This window comes from Scomber japonicus, chromosome 6, assembly GCF_027409825.1.
Source record: "Scomber japonicus isolate fScoJap1 chromosome 6, fScoJap1.pri, whole genome shotgun sequence".
Taxonomy (NCBI): Eukaryota; Metazoa; Chordata; class Actinopteri; order Scombriformes; family Scombridae; genus Scomber; species Scomber japonicus.
In genome coordinates this window covers 16,968,945-16,990,860 of record NC_070583.1, presented here as the reverse complement: position 1 = coordinate 16,990,860, position 21,916 = coordinate 16,968,945, and the positions used below count along the sequence as shown (strand labels likewise).

The following is a 21,916-nucleotide window of genomic DNA, read 5'->3' as shown; positions in this document are numbered from 1 at the left end:
AGTAACCGTCATATTAAAGAAATATAGATTTAAAAAATAAACATTACAGATAAATACAGACTTAAAACTAAAAAGACGAAAACGAAATGTCCATTATAGAACTGGGACTAACTAAAATGAGAAAATAAAATTTAAAAATAGTAAAAACAAAACACCTCAATAATCTTTAAACATGAAAGAAAAACGTATCTATTGTTTCTTTTTGTTGACGTCATCAGCCTGCGTCTGTTTAGCGGGACCGTCGCGGCATTTGAAACATCTACCTCTGAAAGCTGCACAGAAACGACCAGTTTAAGGCCATAATTTTCGTGTTTGGGGTGAACTGAAATGATTGATATGATCGAGAAGGAGGACCCGGTCATCAGCGAGGAGGAAGCGGCTCAGTACGACCGGCAGATCCGACTGTGGGGGCTCGATGCTCAGAAGAGGTCAGTTAGCTCGGCAGGCTAACTAAGGGTGGCGCTGAATGGCTGCAGCACCGGTGTTATGTCGAAGTCCGCCCCCCTCTCGAATAATGTTCCCCTCTTGTAAAATTGTGTTTCTCATAACACCACATCCGCGGTTGGAGTCAGGTTATGTTTATGGTTAGCTGGTTAGGGTAAAGGTAAACTTGAGTTAAGGTTAAGCACCTCGGAAGACGACTGGTTGGGGGTTCATGGATAACATGGGAACATATCGACAGGGGAGCAGAATTCATCATAACACCAGTGTTTGCGTTGAGATTTTGATGCATGCATTTTGGATTTTGGATTAATTTAGAGGACAATTTGCAAGCAGGTCACTATAGGCTAAATTATTGCTTTATTATTAAATGGAATGGTCGGAACATTTTAGCTTTATTTGTGGAAGAAATGCAGGACAAAGGACAAGTTCACAAGTCTGTTTTAACCCTCACATACTGTTCTTATTCTGAATATGAGTATTTCCCATAGATATTCCCTCACAATTAGTCTCTATAACAAACTTCTGAACCACTAATCATACATAAATATCTTTTTACTTTTGTACTTAAGTGCATTTCAGAGCCTTGTGTGAACTTGTGTAAAGGAGTTGAATCAGTACTTCTACTTTTACTAGAGTCTTTTCTTACCCAAGTATCTGTACTTCTACTTAAGTACAGAATGTGAGTACTTTTGCCACCTCTGGATGACGTTATAATAATACTACTACTACTTACGATAACAATAATAACATAATAATGAAATGTACTTATTGAGCACTTTTCATAGACAAATGTCACAAAGTGCTTTACAAGAGATAATAAAAAAAAAAGATATTACAGCAGTCCACAAAAACAGACACACACAATGATGCTATAAACTTAGGTAGACACATTCATATAATAACAGAAACAAAAAATAATGAATAATTAAAAAATTCCAATTCAAGTAAGAATGAAATACTGAGAACCTTATGTCAAAGGTTACCCAACGCCTATCTAAACAGATGTGTTTTGAGTTGTTTTCTGAAAGTTTAATGACTGTAGCAGTGCAGGCATAGTTATGACATTATAACTAAGTCTAAAGCTAATAGTGACCATTGATTTAACAGATTTAAATGACACACAGTCTGAATTTTTTGTTTTTTACAGGTTGCGAGGGTCCCGTGTGCTCCTGGCAGGTTTAGGTGGTCTTGGGGCAGAAGTGGCCAAGAACTTAATCTTGGCTGGAGTTAAAGGACTCACCTTGCTGGATTATGAAAAGGTTCACACACTCTTTTTCTTATCACACATCCCTCAGTCAGTCACCCACCCACCCATAGAGAGGTGCTTCAGTCTAAAGCAAACATCCTTTATTTTTAGTTCTCAGCGTGACTTCTGTCTGATATATTAATAGAGCTGAATAATAATGGATATAGCTGATGTTATGGGGGTGGCTCAGTCTTTGTAATACTTGGTATATCCACTAGATGGTGCCTGTGACAAAGTAATAGGCTTCAATGATTATCTCTTCCCACTATTCCCAGTTAAGAGACACATTCATCATATTGTGTTGACATTGCAATAACAGCTTCATATTCTTTTAAAGAGTATAGCATGCATGGGTTTGCCCTTTTTAATCTTGTGTAGCTGCATGATTGATAATAATTTGTAAAATGACTATATGAAGTTGAGTGTAAAGTCCTAACCTCACATCCTAATCCTCAACCCGGTTTTGGATTCCCTGTGTGTGTGCCAGGTGTCGGAGGATTCGTGTCGAGCTCAGTTCCTGGTACCAGTGACGGCTCAGGGTCAGAATCGAGCCCAGGCCTCCCTGGAGAGAGCGCAGAACCTCAACCCAATGGTCGAGGTCCACGCCGACACCGACAAAATCGAGGACAAACCAGATGATTTCTTCCTGCAATTCGATGCGGTGAGTTGAAATTAAGGATTTTTTAAAGACTGGATAACTTAAAGACAGCTGTGTTTAAATATGCTAAACAAATACGTCTAGTGTGTATTTTTCTAAAAGCGGATGAGAAGACACGTTAAAGCAAAGATCCTTCCTGAAACACTTAAAACAATGTGAACAATGTCTGATATGAGCTACCTCTTCACATTCCTGGGTTAATTTTGTTGTCTACCGATGCGTTAATGCAACTGTCTTCTAGCTAATTTATTAGATACACCTAGATCAAACTAATACACTGCACTCAGATGATGTGGATGAGGAGCACAGTCTATTTCTCAACCACAGTAAGTTAACAGTCACAGGAATGGTCTAATGTAAAAATGTCAATTTAGACCTCCAGGTGTGAGAGTGTCCAGTGTGAAGATCCAAAATAGTTCTCTCCTCAGGAGTATAGAGTCAATATCTCCTCTATGAGGGCATTTTATGGCTTCAATGAGCGTGGACATGTTGTGATAGGCTTTTTTGAAATGGACAGCGACTGGGCTTGTTATATCCTGATCTGTGCTATGTGATCCTATTATCATTATTATTATTATTATTATTATTATTATTATTATTATTATTATCATTATTATTATTAGTAGTAGTAGTAGTATTAATATAGTAGATGTATTTAGATGGAGCAAAAAAAGGGATTATTTTATGTAACATTCATGTCCACAACAGGCTGGATCTAATTTTTTATCAGCACTGAAGGAAGGAATGTATCAAACAGCATCAGAAGAATAACCCCCTCCTCCTTTTTTGTCTGAATCGTCGGCACACTCTCTCTCCCTCTGGGGGTGCTAAGTGAGGGTCAGGAGGAGGGAGAGTGCGACGGTGGGCGCCATTAGCAGCGTGGTGTGAAGTGAAGATGTGATGAGATGGATGTTAGTAGGACAGAGGGAGAATGAGGGAGAGGAAGAAGAAGAAGAGAAGATGAGGCAGGACGATTTAAAAAGCAGGAGATAAAATTAAAAAGAATGGGGGGAAAACGGAGGGGGGTCTCTCTCTCTCTCTCTCTCTCTCTCTCTCTCTCTCTCTCTCTCTCTCTCTCTCTGTCTCTCTGTCTCTCTGTCTCTCTGTCTCTCTCTCTCTTCCTTTGCTGTAGACCACTCGTCTCTTTTATCTGTTTCCAGGGAAATATCTGTGTGTGGCTCAGCGGGAAGATGGAGGGTGATTAAAGCGGAGCAGTTGGAGGGTGTTTGCAGTTTTTTTTTCTTTATATAAGAGGCCTAATTACAGAGGGATGAACACAATAGAAAAGTACACACTGTCCATCTGGTTATTTGCAGAGTAAAGCTGACTTGCTACTCACTCTCATTTTTTCTTCTTCTTCTTCTTTTTGTTCTTCTGCAGCGTTTTTTTATTGTACTGTCTTGAAAAGAAGGAACAGGAAGAATCATTTTTCTGCTTCTTACACTTTCAAAGCATCTGAAAACTTGTTGTTTTTATCTTTCTGTCAGTCAGACGCAGATTTTTTTATGTCTTCACTGGTTTCAAATGCTCTCACTTCAAGCTAAAAAGAATAGCACACAAAAACGACTTTTGGAATAAATTTGGCTCATATGGCAGTTTTTACATTGTTTTTTTGCTCATATTAATTGATTTAAAATATTCCCCCCTTAATGCTCTAATCACATTATTTTGAAAATTAAATGGGGACAGATTTTGTTAAACTGGTTTGTAACTTGTTGTAGTAGATCAGGGGTGTCAAACATACGGCCCACAGACACGAACTGGCCAAGCCAAGGGCTCTAATCTGGCCCACTGGATAATTTATAAAAATCAGTTTCTCTGCTGCTTCAGAGGGTTTTTTCCCCCACCGTGACCATGAATACAATTATCTGAAAAAGCAATGAATACATATTGTGGTTATATTTAAACCATTCATATATTGGACATTGTACAAAATATGCAAAAATCAGCAACTTCTGTGTAAAATAATCTGACACAATATTGTTGAAATTGCACTCATTATTTCTTAAGACATCTCAAACTAGGGCTGAGCGATATGGACAAAATCAAATATCACAATATTTTAGACCAAATACCTCAATATTGATATTACAAATATATTGTAGAGATGACTGTCGATGCTTTCACTAAATATTTACACTATGAAATCTTTGATAAATAATTGTCAGTAATCTTGATATAATGAAAAAGTTGGTAAAAAGTAAATGATGTAGCATTTCAAACCAGGAAAATACAACACTGATGACATATTGTGATATTACGATATCCAAAATCTATGGCGATAACCAATCTCATATCATGATATCGATAGAATTTCCATATATTGCCCAGCCCTATCTCAAACTGTTCATCTGTTTTTATAAATAGACGGTTTATTACAGTAAAGTTAGAATTAGGATCTGACCGATACTGGATTTTTGGGTCCAATACTGATAGTAAGGAGTAAAAAACTTCTGATATTGATATTTTGGAATATATACATAAACATACATTTTTTTGCAATGATCCCTTAAATGTAGTTATCAAACACTTGTGACAAAGATGTGTAATGACAGCATGAAATGTTACAGTTTCACAATAAACTTTATTATATAAAATGACATCAGTGAGTGCACTGAAACAGTAAACTACACTGGGAAAGTAATCATTATAAATAACTGCAACTAACTAAATAACAAAAAAAGATATAACAAAAATGCATGTACATATATATTTAAATTGAATTAAGGAAATAGGATCAAATATACATTAAATGCTGCCTGTATCTGCACATATCGGACACCATATACGCCAATACCAATATATCTGTGATAGGCTAATATCAGCCAACCAATATATCGGTCAGGCTCTAGTTATAATGTAAATATTATGTATTATATGTTGGTTATTAAGAGAAGACACACTTGATTAGTCCCACAATGGGGAAATTTGCATTATTACAGCAGCAAGTGGACAGTAAAATAGAAGAGCATCAATAAGAAAAAGAATAAAGAACCATAATAGTAAAAATAAAAATAGAAATAATGGTGACATCATTTACAAGAGTACTATTGGTATTACTGGTCCGGCCCAGCTGAGATCAAATTGGGCTGTATGGACCTTGACTTGGACTAAAATGAGTCTCGTATGCCTCTCATATGTTCTGTAAACATTAAAAACAAGCCCTGCCCATCTTTTATCTAAAAAAACACTTAAATGATTCAAAGTACTTGGGAACACTGTGGTCTGCTGCTGTCTTCACACTCAGAGATGCAGCATCAGTCTTATCAGTGAGCTCTCTGGGGTGTTTTGGGTGTGCTGGACTGGACTGGGTCAGCAGGATAAGGTGGACCCTGCCCACCGGTCAGTTGTTTACAGACACAGACAGGCACCAGCCCGCCCTGTTTTTTTTTTTTCTTGGGGGGGTTGGGTTTTTTTTTTACACAGTAAACAGCTCAGGTCTGTGTGACTGTGAGTTGGTTTGGGCCTTGTTTGGTCTCTCTTTGAGGGAGTTGAACTTGTGCTGTCTGCTACAGTAGGTGTGTCTCAGTCAGTTTGGCAGCTCACCAGTCACTGTTCACAGTTGCTTTACTGGTCCAAGAGTCAGGCAGGCTGCTGATTAAAGTTGCTGATGATTTCATTTTTATTATTTTGCCACCATTTTCCAGTAATTGAAAATATGTTTGTGCACCCTCTCTTCCTCTCCCCCCTTAGGGATAAATAGCAAGACAACAAGCATCATTTGATATATTTTTTAGTTTTGTTACTGCAAGCAGTTTGTTTTAGTGTTATGTTAATGAGAGAGGAATTGAAATGAGTGAACAGCACGAAAACAAAACAGCATGGGTGTCAGAGGAGTAAAAGTTGCTCCAACTGACACGCAGTGGGAGTTCAATTTCATACATTTTCATCTTCAGAGATTAAAGATACAGAAAAAGAACAGAAAAAAAGAATCTCATTAGTAACAGGGTCCCTGTGGATCCTTAAAAAGTCTTAACATGTCTTTAAAATGAGTCTTTGATATTCAAGGTCTAAAAATGTCTTACAATGTCTGAAATTGTAGGAGTTAAGGCAGTGGTGCCAGAACCAGCCCACCAAGGGGTCTAATCAGGCCCACTGGATAACTTCTAACTTGTTAAATGAACCGTTAATAGTTTTAATAAGATTGTTATGTTATAAATATTTTTATAAGTAGTTATGAGGATTTCTTTATATGGTTTCAAAAAGTTCTTGTAATTTTCAGTTTCAATAAAATACATTTAAATAATTATTTAAATCATTTATATTTTCATGTCTTAGGTAAAATATGACATGATATTGTGCAAAATAATCTTAAAAAACATACATAATATTTTTGAAACTGCTAATTTTTCACAGTAAATAGATGGTTTAATATAGAAAAGACATGTATATATTATTATATATATATTTCATACACAGGGGCAACTCAATGTGCTTTACATAAAAACTAAATATCAGATGATTTAACAGTAAGAATTGGATGCATAAAAACATACAATTAAAATAAATAAATAAATAATTATATAAAGAAAACCCAATCATAAATAGATAAAAATGAAGAAACAGAAATGACTCAATCTTTGTCAAACAGAATTGCTCAATGCACCTCTTAAAATTTCTGAAAGAGCTTCAGAGATGTCGAATTAAAATCTTGGATCAGATCCTCTTTTAACAATAGGTTAAACACAGTGAATTATAGGCTACGTTACACAAGCTGCATATTTAACCTGTCACATTTACACGCGTGTGGATGGTGGAGATTGTCACATTGAGTTCAGTTTACTTTATTTTGGTCACATGAACTCAAAACACTCAACACAAAAAAACAAAAGTATAAATAAAAAAATAAAGCGGTTTGACTGAAACGGTGAAGCATATGCTTATAGCACCGAGCCTTCTTTCATTAGTCATTCAATAGATTACAATGTGTATAAGAAACCAATTAGTTATAAACATAATGCACACACAACAATACAGTGAAAATACACACACACACACACACACACACACACACACTTCATTATATATGCATGGTTAAATGCAGGTTGTTGGGTTTTTTTGTGTTATAAAACTGCCCCAAACAATGTGGGTAGTAAGTGCTGAGAAAGAAACAGTGTTGTTTTCTGTAACCTCTGGGTGGCAGGCGTGAATCCCTGAAGTAGACACATATCCAGCACCAAAAATATCGTTTTTTATAAAATGCATCTAAGATCCTGCACTATAATTACTAGTTCAGTGCCCGCGCAAAATCTGTGTTTGCGTGTTTTTACTATATTGTTAGGTTAGGTAAGTTTTATTTTTCCGATCATTTCCAAAATAAATTCCCAAGACTTTCTATGAATAATTTCTTATACAGATGTTCATGCAAACAAAACAAAAAGAAGAGAAAAAGAGATAGGATATATACAAAAACCATTAATATGTCGTCATTCTTTCTTCGTCCATATCTGTTTCTCTTACTAATTATTTATTCTTTCTCTTTTATTCTCTTTTATTTTCTTTGACCGAAAAAAAGGTATAGACTGAAGCCCAAGCTTAGTTTATCTACCCTTTTTTAAAAACATGAATTCAGTTTCTTCAAACAAAACTTACATCAGTAGCAGTGACTTTTAAACCACTTTTTTTCCAAAGGTTATCATAACGAACTATAACTAATTGTTGGTTTGATGTGTTTGAATGCTCATTGTTACAATTACACAACAATAGTTCACGTTCTGTCTGCCACTTGTTGTTGTCTGCAGCTGGTTGTGATTTGCATGTGTGGGATTCTGAAACGTCTTTAAATTCAGGCCTATCGCTCGTTTCATTTTGAAGGTAAAGGTCAGGCTATTCCAAGTGTTTTCAGTTTCGCCCATTGTTTTGAGGGTCTGAAGTGTAATTCTAATGTTAGCTGCCTCTCTAACTCTGGTCCTGCGCTGTGCTCAGTGTGCTGTGTGAGAGTGGGAGTGGCCAGCAGCTAGAGCGGCAACAGCAAATATCTTTTACATTTCTTATCCAAACAATGTCAAACTTGGCACTGCACTTACTCGTGCTCCTAGCTAGACATCTGTCAATCGGATGAACGGTTCGAGAGATATGTGTATAACAGACGGACGGACGGACAGACAGACAGACAGACAGACAGACCCCTCACATTGTTAAACATAATGGTTCATTTCTAAGTGAAAATAGACTAAACTTTAACCCTCGAACTAGCCACTAGTCTTTCTGACGATCCTGTGTCTTTCTCCCCCCCCCTTCAGGTGTGCCTGACTGGCTGCTCCAGAGACCTGATGGTGCGGGTCGACCAGCTCTGCTCTCAGCGCAACATCAAGGTCTTCTGTGGGGACGTTTACGGTTACTATGGTTACATGTTCTGCAACCTCGGAAAGGAGTACAGCTACGTCGAGTAAGTGTTAACGGTCAGATCCTTCACATGTGGGAGATGTTGTGAGTTATGACTGCTTTGCTGGAGAGCACTGGGTGTAAACCCCGACTATCTTGGGTGTTTCTGAGTGGAGTCTGCATCTTCTCCACTTGTTTGTGTCGGTTTCCGCTGGGTGCTTCAGTTTCTTCCCACCATCAAAGACTTGTATGTAAGGGTTAATTCTTCTGTCAGTGCCCCTGATAAACAAACTGGCCAGAACTGGAGCTGCTCCACAGACACTGCACTGTGGCTGGTGTAATGTTTCCTATTGTATAAGATGGGTCAAATGCAGAGGATACATTTCATTTCAGTGTGTGTGAGTGCTGAGAAATGACAGTAAAGGGACAAATTGGTGTCCTTTTAAAGTCCTATATTAGTGATTGTTCTAACAGACATGCAGTATAACTAAAAAGTCCAAATTAACCACCAGACACTGAACTGACTTCTTCAGGTTTACTCGTCAAAAAATGCAGAACGAGCATCCACAGATGTGATAAATACACGTGGGTCACATGACCAATCATCACCATTAAAGTGAGCATTTTACAAAGGACAAAACGACAATAGTCTGTTTTATAAAATACACTCCTCAAAAAAACATAACATAAGATAAATATTACACAGTTCCAAGAGTTCTTGACTAAAAGCAGTTCAGTGTACAGTTGTTAAAAGACTTACTGTGTCAAGCTGGGCAATATGGGCAAAATCAAATATCATGATATTTTTAACCAAATACTTCGATATAATGATATTTATGATATTTATGATATAATGATATTTTTGATAAATAATCATCAGTAATGTTGATATAATGACTAAGTGGATAAAGGCAGATAATAGAACAGTCTGATGAGCTAATCTTTACTATAATGCAGCCTTTAAAAGCAGGAAAAGACACTTATTCCATATCACGTAAAAATCTAAGACAATATCTATAAAATTTAAATTATAAATATAAACAGACTACATTAAGCTGCAGTACATTACCATCGTACATACATGAACTAAATGTGGTCTGATTTAATCACTGAGCTCCACACAGCAGTGTTATTACTCTCTGCTCTGATTATTTTCCCCCTTTCAGTCAGGCACAAACATGCTTTTGTGTTTTGTGACGTTACATAACCTTTTGATTAGACAATCAATCAATCAGACTTTATTTATAAAGCACCTTTAAGGTTAATGTAGTTCATAGTGCTTCACGGTTGATTGACAAGCTGATAATTGAAAGACAGAACAAGTGTAGACTAAAGATAACATAAAGAAAAAGGAACAAAAACAAAGAACAGATTACACAGAAATAAATGAAACCAATGTACACGAGAGAATATAGGAATACAAATGTTTTAAAAAATTAGGAATTTATAATAAAAATCTCAAATTATTGTAAAGTAGATGGAGAATAAGAGAAAAGGTTAAAGTAAAAGTAAAATGAAATAAATTAGAGTAAGTTTAATAGACTAAAAGATATTAAAAAGACAAAAGAAACGAAAGAAAAGAGAGTAAAAATAAACTATAAACAATTCTTCATCAAAAGCCAAAAAAAGTACATGCACACACCGTCTAGAAATAGTATTATAAGCAAATTGGTGATGGTTGGTTGAATAGGTTTTAACAATAGGAACTGTCATTATTTTAGGCAGTGAGCAGATTTTCCTTTTCACTGAATTATACTGATTCATTTACATTTAATGGTAGTGGAAACTCAGAGCACCAAATATGATTTTTCATTATTTCCAATGTACTACTTAGCCCTTGTGTGTTTTTTTTTTAACTGATATTGAGCATATCTTTCTGTCTCTTCTTTTAGGGAGAAACCTAAACTAGTGAAACCAGCTGGAGACTCCAACGACGGTCCAGAGGCAAAGAAAGCCAAAGTGGATCCCAACGAGACCACCATGGTGAAAAAGGTGGGAGGATAGAAAAAAACCCAAAAACATCTGTCACAGCCAAATATTTGTTTTTTATCTCACCAGCCGTCCATTTTTATGACTATCTCTTATTTACAAGAACTAAAATATACAGAAAAGTGATTGTTTGTGAGGTCTGACTGTTTTCTTCCTCACATGTTCAAAATAAAATTATCTTTACTTTACTTAATTGTTCTTACTTAACTTGTGAATAACTGTTATAAAAAAGTATTTTATAGATATGTTCCTTTTCACCTTAGCTGTCTGCTATTTTGGTAATGAATCCATATAAATCTACATTAATAGTTTCCTCAATCAAACTGTATTTTTCCTGTAGAGAAATTAATGAATTAATTATTAGATTGATAATTATTAGATAAGATATTGTATGAGATGATTATTATTGACTTCTTATTGAAATGACATGGTTTATTTGTCTCATACCAAACAGACGACCAGTTTCTGCACCCTGAAGGAGGCTCTGGAGGTTGACTGGTCAAGTGAGAAGGCCAAAGCTGGCCTGAAGCGAACACCTGTGGACTACTTCCTGCTTCATGGTATTTAAAAATATAATTTTGATGATTTGAAAAAATACAAAAACTTCTCTTGGTAACGCAGGTAATGTGACAGTTTGTGTAGTTTTTCTGTGATTGGTGTCATTGTAAATGTAAAACTTTAGAATTTTTTTTAAATGTTTGTCAGAAAAGACACGTTGAGCTCTGATAATTGCTTAGTTGTTTTGTTATTAGCATTTTAAACAATTTATCAACTAAGTGAAAATATGAAGGAATATGAAGGAATCAACAAAACGTATAATAAAAAAAAACTAAGTGAAAATATAGTCAATCTACAAATTTGTAGATATAAAGACATCAAATCTAGATAAACATGACAGATGACTGAGAATTTATAGATAATGAAGATAATCAGTTGCTGAAACCCTAGAAAGTTTATTTTCTCTGTGTTTAAAAAGTTTAAGCTAAAATTTGACAGCTGTTTACTTCTTTAAGAAGTGATATATTTTCGAAGTGGAAGCAGCATTATCTTTTTTAAAATTTGAATATTTTCATGCCGTGAAATCAAAAGAACTGAAAAAGATTTCTTCACGCCTAAATGTCCACTCAAGCGTGAGAAAGTCACAGAGTGTGCAGGTTATTTTTCATGCTGTGAGATTATATTGATATTATTAACAACACGTACATTAAATATAAATATATGTTGTAAAGATTAAAAATGTTAAATCTTTTCTTTAACATTTCAGCAGGAATTTTATTGTGACATATATTCAGTATATTTCTTACTGAAAGTAATTTCAGTTTTTTTTAAATGATGTTTTCCTTTATTAATATGTAGATGGCACAGAGGCCACAATGACCTACAGCAAAGGTCCCTTGCTGTAGTCGAACTAGGGACACTGCCATTATTAGCGCTTTTCCACTACACAGTTCTAGCACTACTCGGCTCGACTCGACTCGGTATGGTTCCAGGAACAACCTTTTCCATTACAAAAAGGTACCTACTCAACGTGGGCGGGGTCGTCATAGCACGGCTCCGCGAAACTGCCGTGACTTCGTTTTATACATAAACACATAAACAATGGAGGACATGGAGGCAGTGGCGTACTTGCTGCTGTATGTGGCTTTCTGTCACACACAAAGCAAGAACATTGAGCTGTATGGCTGTTACGCTGTTGCCGTTATTTAAAATGCAGGGTTTGATTCTTGTGTGGGACGGCTCATGACTCTTCCAGTGAAGACTCTCTGACAAATCAGTAGCCGGCAGTCTGTTGACATCACATTTAGTATTGGCTCGGTTCGCTTGGAACCTCAACAGAGCAGGTACTAAAAAAGTACCAGGTACCAGGTACTATCCTTAGTGGAAACGCAAAAAAAAAAAAACGAGTCGAGCCTAGTGGACTCAAGTCGTGCTGAAACTGTGTAGTGGAAAAGCGCCATATGTGGCATGCACGATAACCACCAGACTACCAAAGCACGCTCGTCTCCCCCTTTTGTGAGAGTAATCATAAAAACGCTGTCCACAGTTGGCTACTCCATCGCTACTGTTGCAACTGTAAAATGGTGGATGAACTTTTTTTAGTGTTACACAAGCCCTGCAAAATGTTTAATTATCAGAATTTGATTTATTTGGTTGGATTAACTTTTGGAAAGTGAGAGAAGAAGAAGAGCTGCACCATTAAAATATTTTATTTCCCGTTCAAGTTAGCAGAAAACTAATCAGGAGTTAGCTGCTTGGCTGGTATAAGTCTGCATTCATGCATCAATCCCATCAGTGCAGGAATGTCAAACAAGAAACCAGATTAAAAACTGTGCTATATTGTAAAATACAAAGAGATGCAGGTGATAGGCTTAATCAGCATTGTGTGAACTCATTTGATAAGGGCTTGAATAGAACAGATGTTCATTTATATGTGAAAAGTCAACACTGCAGGTTTATGTATTAGTTAACTTGAGTGGTGAACACACTTGAGGCCATGTGATATGTATGTGGAAGAGGCAGACAAAAACACAAATAAAAATGTCCATACAGAGAACTGATCAAATATCACAAAGATTTCTGAAAGGTCTAAAAAGAAAAAAAAAAAAAAAAAAAAAATTGTATAGAAATTAGAAACTGAAAATGCGTAGGATCCTCCTGCTTGTGAGACTGAAACATATACCGTGAGCATGCAAAAATCACTTGTTCCAATTTCGGTGATGATGATCTATAAGTTCACGTGACTGGAAAATCCATAAAGTTTATAAATGTCATCGTAGGGCAAAGAGCGAAGTGTTAAATGGCAACTTTGGCCGTGGGAGTCTTGACAGTCTGTAAAATTCAATGACCTACTGATAGTTCCACATGAATAATTTTAAGTTACAAATCATCAACCCAAAGGATTTTTTTGTCCCTTTTTAAAGATAAATGTCAGCTGTACCTTCCTGTTTTTCAGGTTATTTACAGTGTCTTGATTACCTTCTCTGATGACTTGTTATTGTCCCTCCCGTCACCTGCACCCCTGCGCCATTCTCACACATTACGTGCTAGTTTCCATCACAGGCTGTCCATGGCCAATCATGTGCACTGAGCGTAGAATAGAGAACAGCCCGACACCTACACAGCATGACAACAAGCATGTAAGAACAGGAAATGACCAGAAAATTGTTAATTCAGGGTTGTGCAAAGTTTCTGTGCAGAAATACAGAAAATAATGATAATCCAGTTCAGCTTTTGCGGGATTCATAACTCACAAATATGCATTTCTCCAAGATTATATAATATTTAAACATCATGTAGAATTTCAAATGAAATCTCACTGATGGAGATTTTTCTGGCAAAGAGTGCATCTAACAAAATAAAGGTGCTTTACTACAACAATGCTTTACACTACAGAGATCAATCCATATTCAAACAGTTAACTAATGGGAGCTAGAACTGAAACACTGCTGTACTGCTCAGTAGCTTTGAGCTGGCAGTGGAAATATATGATCTTTAAGCAGCGACTCCACACCCAGCCTGCATAAATACAAAAATAGATACCAAGTAAACGTCATCTGTCTTTGTTAAGGACACTCTGGAGGTAAGAACTGAGAACTCTGCAATGCAAATTTATCTTTTATAGCACATTTTAACAACAAGGGAATTCAATGTGCTTTACATTAAACACATGAAATGCACCAAGACAGGATATAAAAGCAACACGTAGCAAATGAGAATTTAAATACGATTAAAAGTGTAATCCTTGATGGTGCATGATCATCAATACACTTCAATACCTTGCATATAGACAGTAGATGCTATGACATAATATCTCTTAGTGTGAACAAACATAAACTGTAGCAGAGTAACATATGTACATGTACACCCACTATTATTTTCATTATGGCACTTGCAACATCATCATTATATGATGTGTGTTATCATTGACCAAAATGATCTAAAAAATAGATAGATACTAATGTCATACTGCTTGCCAGTGTTGGTTTTTGTGTAAGAAAAGCTCTAGGTAACCAATTTTATATAAGCTATATTTAGAGCCTTTTCAATTCATTGTTTCCTTCTTTTCAGGGTGGAAAACAAAATAGAGAAAAGCAAAAAAAAAACATCATCATATCAGATGTGAACCACACGTACTGGCAGACATTGATTTAAAAAAACACACCAAAAAAAAAGTTATAGACAGACAGCCACAAATAGCAGCTCTTTTCAGACAGTTTTCAGACAGTGGGTGTCTGAAAACTTGTTTACTAATCAGCTAATTTGCGTCCCAGTCACTGGAGCTGGGTATCAGTACCTAATACCTTTTTTTTTTTTTCATTATTTTAAGTATCGACTGAACTGAACTTTTCCATTTTAAAGGACACCTGCATTCGATCCTTGGGGGGCTCTTTCATACCATCAGCCATCAGAACTGTACAACACCAAGCTCCCAGTGTTTTTTTTTTGTGATTGGCCCACTACTGCAGCCGCTGTAGGGATAATACTTTATTGAATTTGAGTTTATTTATTTCCAACATGAGAATAAAAACCAGAGAAAGATAATGAACAAAATAAGAATAACAGAGTTCGTAAAGGAACAGCGGTGATATTTTATGCAACTAAATGCTTCCATTCACACGATGGGTATCAAATATAGTAGAAAAATCAGATATTGAATGTAGTACTTTATGATATGTCACTTTAAGAGTATTGGTACTGATATTCTCATTTGCAGCTACATTTTTGTCCCGAACATTTCAGCTGGTTAATTTTAGGTATGTGCCAACTGTCATGGTCTTTAGTCTAATAACACCCCCCCACCACCACCACCACATACACTGTGAAACACACCTACCCACTGCAGCCTCGCCCTGTCTTCTTCAGTCTGTTGTGTTTCAGGTTAATTTCTGAGTGGAAAACACCGCCTTTTTTTTTTTTTTTGTTCTAATTTATTTAGTGAACGTGAGACAGGGTGCAGTGTTATTGCCACTCTATCATTTCTATAATTGGCGCTAGCGGTTGTTGTTTTGGGCGACCGATGAGGAAGTTTCTCTTCCTCTGTTACAACTGCTTCCTGTCTCACTAGGAACAGTCGCTGATCTGAACCATGTGTCTGTGTGTGTGTCTGTGTGTGTGTCTGTGTGTGTCTGTGTGTGTGTTCGCTTATTATCAACATTATCTCTTATCTATTTAATCTCCTTTTTCTTTTTTTTTAATATACTGAACATAGCCTGATAAGACAAATTGACCAGCAGGAGATAAAAATTAAAACATTTTTTATCTGATGTATAAATTTTAAAACATGTATACATATACACAATATATAAGCAAAGCAGTAAAATAGAAGAAAATCTGTGTGTTAAAATACATAAAAACAACTCCTATAAGTGCAATGCATGTTTTAGATATTCACCTGCCAGCTCATATATGTAGAAAAGATATCATCTATTGTTTATGACCTTCTAGTGCAGTTTTAGATGTAAAGGATCATTTCAGACATTTTCCCCCTTCCACTTTAATCTGCAAAGACAATTACGTGTCACTACTTCTACTACTACTACTACTACTACTACTACTGCAACTGCTGGCACACACGTGTAGGTTTAGAGATACTATCGTTGTTCCATCCATATGCACATTATTATATATTCTGTTATGAAATTATGCTTGATTTCCTGCCTCGGTGCAGACCTCCTGTTGCCGGTCTTTAACTTTTTTCACTGATAAAGGGCAAAAAAAAAAAGATTCATTGCCACTTGCTTTTTGTATGTGTGTCTGTGTGCGCATCGGCTGGTGGAAATGGCCGTGGGAGGACTTGACTTCCTCATGTGGTTTAAAGTTAATGGACGAACAGGAAAACGTGGGTGAGGTGTTCATGTGCGCGTCTGCTCGGAGAGAGTCAGTTACTGTTTGAAATATCGCTCGTGACTGAATAAAAGCATGTGCTTCTTTTTTTTTCTTTTTTCTTTTTTAATTTCTCAATCAGTCCTGCAGCTGACTCTTAGAGACAGGAAAGTGGTGTGGGAGGGTTGGGGGGTTACCTGAAGAGGAAGCTTTAATATTTCCTCACTTAACATGTGCAGGTTTGTTTATATATATATATGTGTGTGTGTGTGTGTGTGTGTATGTATGTGTATTTGCATGTATTAGTCTGTGCACCCCCCTTTAATTTGATGTGTGGGGAGGAGGGGGGGGGGGTGTAGGACGTTAATCGGATGAAATGGTCGATGGTGCAATTGCATACCGATCTTTATCCTGTTTCAAAGGGGAGCAGCAGTCAAAGATGAGATGTCTTTCCATAAGATGATAATTCACGGTGGAAGTCACTTGAAAGCGTGATGAAATTATAAATGGCAATAGTGCAATAGATTATATGGAAAATATTGCCTTTAGAAAAAATGGTGTAAACTTGTTTCCAGCTTCTCAACTGCTTTTTTTTTCCTTCTTCTTCTTCTTTCCCCCCTCCTGTGCTGTTTCTTTTTCTCATGTTTCCTGATGATTTCCCTCTCTCTCTCTCTCTCTCTTATTCTTTTTTATGTCCTCCACAGTCCTGTTGAAGTTCCGCACAGACAAAGGCCGCGACCCTGACCCACAATCCTTTCCAGAAGACAGTCAGCTCCTGAGACAAATCCGTGACGACGTCCTCGAGACCCTGGCAGTGAGCGCCGACCTCCTGAATGATGATTTCATCAGGTACAAACAGTCGTTACCTGCGGAGGCTCGTTAACGGTGTTGAAATGTCGAAAGGAAACTGGAGCTCAGATGCAGGAACACTCACACACTCACAGCACCAGTTTCTCCTGTTGGAAGCGTTCTTAAGCTTTGATATTAAGGCAGTTATCGTAGTTTATTAACCAATACTTTGATCTTATAATAAAAAATGCTATGTTTTATTTTTCACACCCAAGTGTCTTTAACCCTTAAACAGACTATGTGTACCAGGAGATATAGAGACTCTTTAACACTCCTTTTAGGAGCATGACTGGTTTCACATTGCACACTGTGTACTGTATGTTACTCTTTTTTTTCTCTCTGATGAAGTGATAAAGTGATTCATGCTTCCACTCAGTTCAACTATACCACCACAGTAATGTCAGCCATGTGCTCAACTCATAAATCAGCCAGCCTCCAGACTGACTTTTTTTAACCATTAATAACTCTGGAGCCAGTAATGTTCTCAGTTTCTTCACACTTTTCTGTTTAGTCACCGTGTTTCTTTGTGCTGTTTGTCCTCAGTTTCTGCTTCTCTGAGATGTCTCCTGTGTGCGCCGTCGTGGGAGGAGTTTTAGGACAAGAAATCGTCAAGGTAAGCATGTCATCATGATTATAATATAATCATAACATTCTATTGATTCTGTTGTGTATCATGTGTACGTTTGTATTGATTGTTAATTGTTGCATAAACGTACATGTGTATATATTTATATATATATGTATATTATATATATATTTATTTATATATGTATATTATATATATATATATATATATATATATATATATATATAATATAGGCCTGATATAGACTAAACAGTGTTATATTGTAAAATGTATTGGATTAATTATACAGTGATATTTCTGATCAATTAAACAATTATACAAGTATACAGTATTGAAGACCCTTTTCACGTCTGAGCGTACCTGAGGATATGAAAGAGCATGAATTTATTACATTTTGGATCTGAGTGTGTGTTAGGGACAATAAGAGAAATAGACGACTGAAAGACTACTGTATTTTGATTTTGTTTAGTTTTTTTCATTATTGTGTGTATTTTTATGTGTGTGTCTGTGTGTGTGTTTGTATGTAAATGTGTATGTATGTGCAGACCCTTGGTAGAATAGCAGCCTAAAGGGGATCCTAATAAAACTAAACTAAACTAAACCTTCAACACCATAAGTGATGAAGATGAGCAGTCTGCGGTGTGTTAGGGAGTCAGTCAGCTGACAGGTGGCCACTCCGCCAGTTCCTGGGTCACATCCAGAATAAAACAGTGACTCTTCTCTGTGCAGAAGTGATTTTGCAGTGTGACCATGGCGCGGCTCAGTGTGACACGCTGGCAGCAGCCTCTCAACAGAAGAAATTATTTATATTATGTCCTCCAACCGAACAACATAATAAACTCATTGATATTGCGATGTAAAAACAGAACAACATATGGACTCAGTGGGAGATCTAATTGGAATCATATGACAGTAGATGTGCAGTAACACTGTTTTTATATGTACGGTAGATTCCCACAGTGTACAGCCCGGAGCCCGACAAACACGAGGAGACATGAGTGTGAAAAAAGAGGCTGTTAATCATATTAGTCAATGGCTCATATTCCCTTTCATGTACTTAACAGACATGTTAGTGTCAAACATAAATACTGTAGCAGGATCTTTAACAATCAAGTAATAGATTTTGGTGGGAAATAAGATGATAGTAGATTTATTTTAGTTGTAAACTTCACTAGAAATTAAATCAGTAGCAATTGAGTAGTAAAAATATATATAAGAGTTCAAGCTGAGGTAGAAATAAAAGTTCAGCAGTCAGAAATAGATCAGTTCAGTGTTTGTTTCGGGGTTTTTTTTTATCTCCTCTCCAAAGTTAAAGGATATTCCATGTTTCTGTTTAATCCTCATATGGCTTATTCCTCTCTGCTGTAGATCTCCAATGCTGTTTAACACTTTTAACACATAATCTGCTGCACTGGGTGATATTTCAGCAGAGTTATGTTAGAGTCATGTTAGTTTATTTACAGATGGCTCCAAAGACTAACAACAGCAGTCACATTGTTAGGAATAACATATATCAGGCTTTGAACACACACATAATACTTGTTAGTAAAATGACTTCATTGTTGGTTTGGCTCCTAACATTTAAGATTTGTTGCCAATAAGAAAAATATAATTAATCTCCAGACTTATTGTTTAAATTCGGGTAAAAAAAACCCCATGTCATACGCCTCATATCGTATTTGCTTAAGCTGAACATGTGAATTTATTTTCACTCATAACAAGAACTGTGGACGCCTCTTTTTTATTGTTCAGTTCTGACTAGTCTCATGTTTCCCTGCAAACTGTACCTATTTTTATACAGTGACTTTGATTTTTCTAGTTATCTAAAAAACCCTTAAATTAAGTTTTGATCCCTAGCTTTATGTGGAAGTTAATTTTGGCATTTAAGATCATTGTAACCTTTTTTTAAAGATTCATCTCACAGTTAAAAACATGATCATTATTTAAGTCACAAAGTCTTCACGCTCCAGTGCACTCAATGACCCGAATAAAGTTTCATCTACAGTGCTGAGTAGATTAGAAACTGTTTCTTTCTGAGCTGTGTGCGTGGATGACCTCCTGGCTGAGGTAAGCAGGGGTTCAGGTTAGGGTAAGAGTGAGTGTGAGAAAGGGGAGGAGGAGGAGACTTACTGGCACAAGGCCAACGCGCCGTGCCGTCTCTATGGTGATTACGAAATCTGCTGCAACCCAGCTGACTGATGTCTCACCGGGTGAATCTGTCTGATTTCACTCAAACCCAGTAAACTCAACTTCCAACTTTCTAGACTGAAGCACTGAGAAGTGAGACAGATGAGGATTATATGGGTCTGCATGTCTAATATGATGTAAAATTGGCCTTTAAAAACTGCCTTTTCTGGCCATACTGGTTTGTCACTTATAGTGTGTTAGTGTGCCATAAAATATCGTGCCATTAAACACAAATTGAAGAATGAAATAAAATTTGAGCTTTTTTTGTCTAGAAGTAGGTGTAAATCATTATTTTAACCATTTAGCTCCATTCACTGATGTTTATTGAGGATTACCTCGCGAGTGGCTTCTAGGTAAATTGCAGCCAATTTCGGTACAATGGCATTAACAGGAAGATAAGATAAGATGCCCTTTATTGTTACTGTGGTATTTAAACATACCACTACATACATACGTTCAGCATTACACACAATCAATCACGACCCATCATAAAACTATACGACATAAAATAAAACAAAACAAAGACAGGTGCAGTGAGTGCATATATTTCACAAATGTAGGAATAGAGTTTTTAAAAAGTAGGTTGTAGAGTCACTGTGTGTGTTTATTGAGAGTCTGGATTGCTTTGGGAAAGAAACTGTTCAAGAGTCTGTTGGTGTGTCTTTTTATTGACCTGTGCCACCTCCTTGAAGTCATAAGGTGAAAATAGAGTTGACTGGGGTGAGAAGAGTCCTTTATAAGTGAACAGGCTCGCCGTAGATGGGGACTGGTGACTTTGGCTTTTAACGGCTGATGTTCTGAACAGGATGCTAGCATGTGTTAACAAACCACAACCATAGTAGGGAATTAGCTCGTTAGCTTTGACACCACCACCCAATATTTTTTTCTTCTTTATGCTTGTACTCTAATTGAATAACCTCTGCAGTATGGACACCGAGGGCCAACTGTCCATCTCCTCACAACTTCACTGACTTGCTGGTTTCTATCAGAGATGTTATACCTGAAGCCACCGTCACTGCTTTTTTAAATATAAAGATGAGTTAGAGGGGCAGAATGGCTGTAATGTAAAAGGTGATGTCATATTATTAATAACCTCACTGCTTCTGTTTGTTTTGTCTTTCTTTTCAGGCGCTCTCCCAAAGAGACCCTCCACACCGGAACTTCTTCTTCTTTGACGCTCGTAAAGGCAATGGCATCGTCGACTACTTTGGACAAAACTGAACCCGTCAGTCTGCAGCTGTTACACACAGACACACAGACACACACACACACACACACACACACACACACAGAAGTCCAGCAAACTATTGTCTCATCTTTAGTTTGTTCTGTCAGATTATTTATGTCAGTAATTTCTCCACTAGTCTTACAATTTTTCTTTTTTTTTTGTTATTTGATCCGGTTTGTCATTATCTCAAGCACACGTGTGATTTTTTACATTTGGTAATAAAACATTTGATTAAAAAAACTATTCTGTCTCAGGTTGTATTCATTAACCCTGCAACTATGTTTTTAATGCTTATACGCCAGATTTAGTTGATGAATTTAGACAGTATATCTATTTATAGTCAAACAATGTGGCCTGAGTCAAATCTTGGGCGTCAACTGTGGTTTTCTCTCTGACATCAAAATCCTGATGATCTAATCTGAGTAAAGCTTCTATCAGCAGTGTTGGGGAGTAACTAGTTAACAGTGTTATGTAATTTGATTGCAAAATAAGTGTAACTGTAATCTTTTACAGTTACTGAGAAAAAATGTGTAATTAAATTAAAGTTACTTATGAAAATCTTGATGATTACAACAGGGGTTA

General features: G+C 36.6%; 1 protein-coding gene across 1 annotated transcript; it reads left to right on the top strand.

The window, feature by feature from the left end:
* The first annotated feature begins 259 nt into the window (after positions 1-259).
* Positions 260-21,516, top strand: sae1 (SUMO1 activating enzyme subunit 1). The gene is made up of 9 exons (XM_053320880.1): positions 260-428; positions 1,592-1,703; positions 2,178-2,351; positions 8,591-8,736; positions 10,565-10,664; positions 11,116-11,221; positions 17,189-17,333; positions 17,877-17,946; positions 21,235-21,516. Exons 1-9 carry the CDS (start codon positions 328-330, stop codon positions 21,325-21,327), a joined length of 1,047 nt encoding a protein of 348 aa, XP_053176855.1. The 5' UTR covers positions 260-327; the 3' UTR covers positions 21,328-21,516.
* The last annotated feature ends 400 nt before the right edge of the window (positions 21,517-21,916 follow it).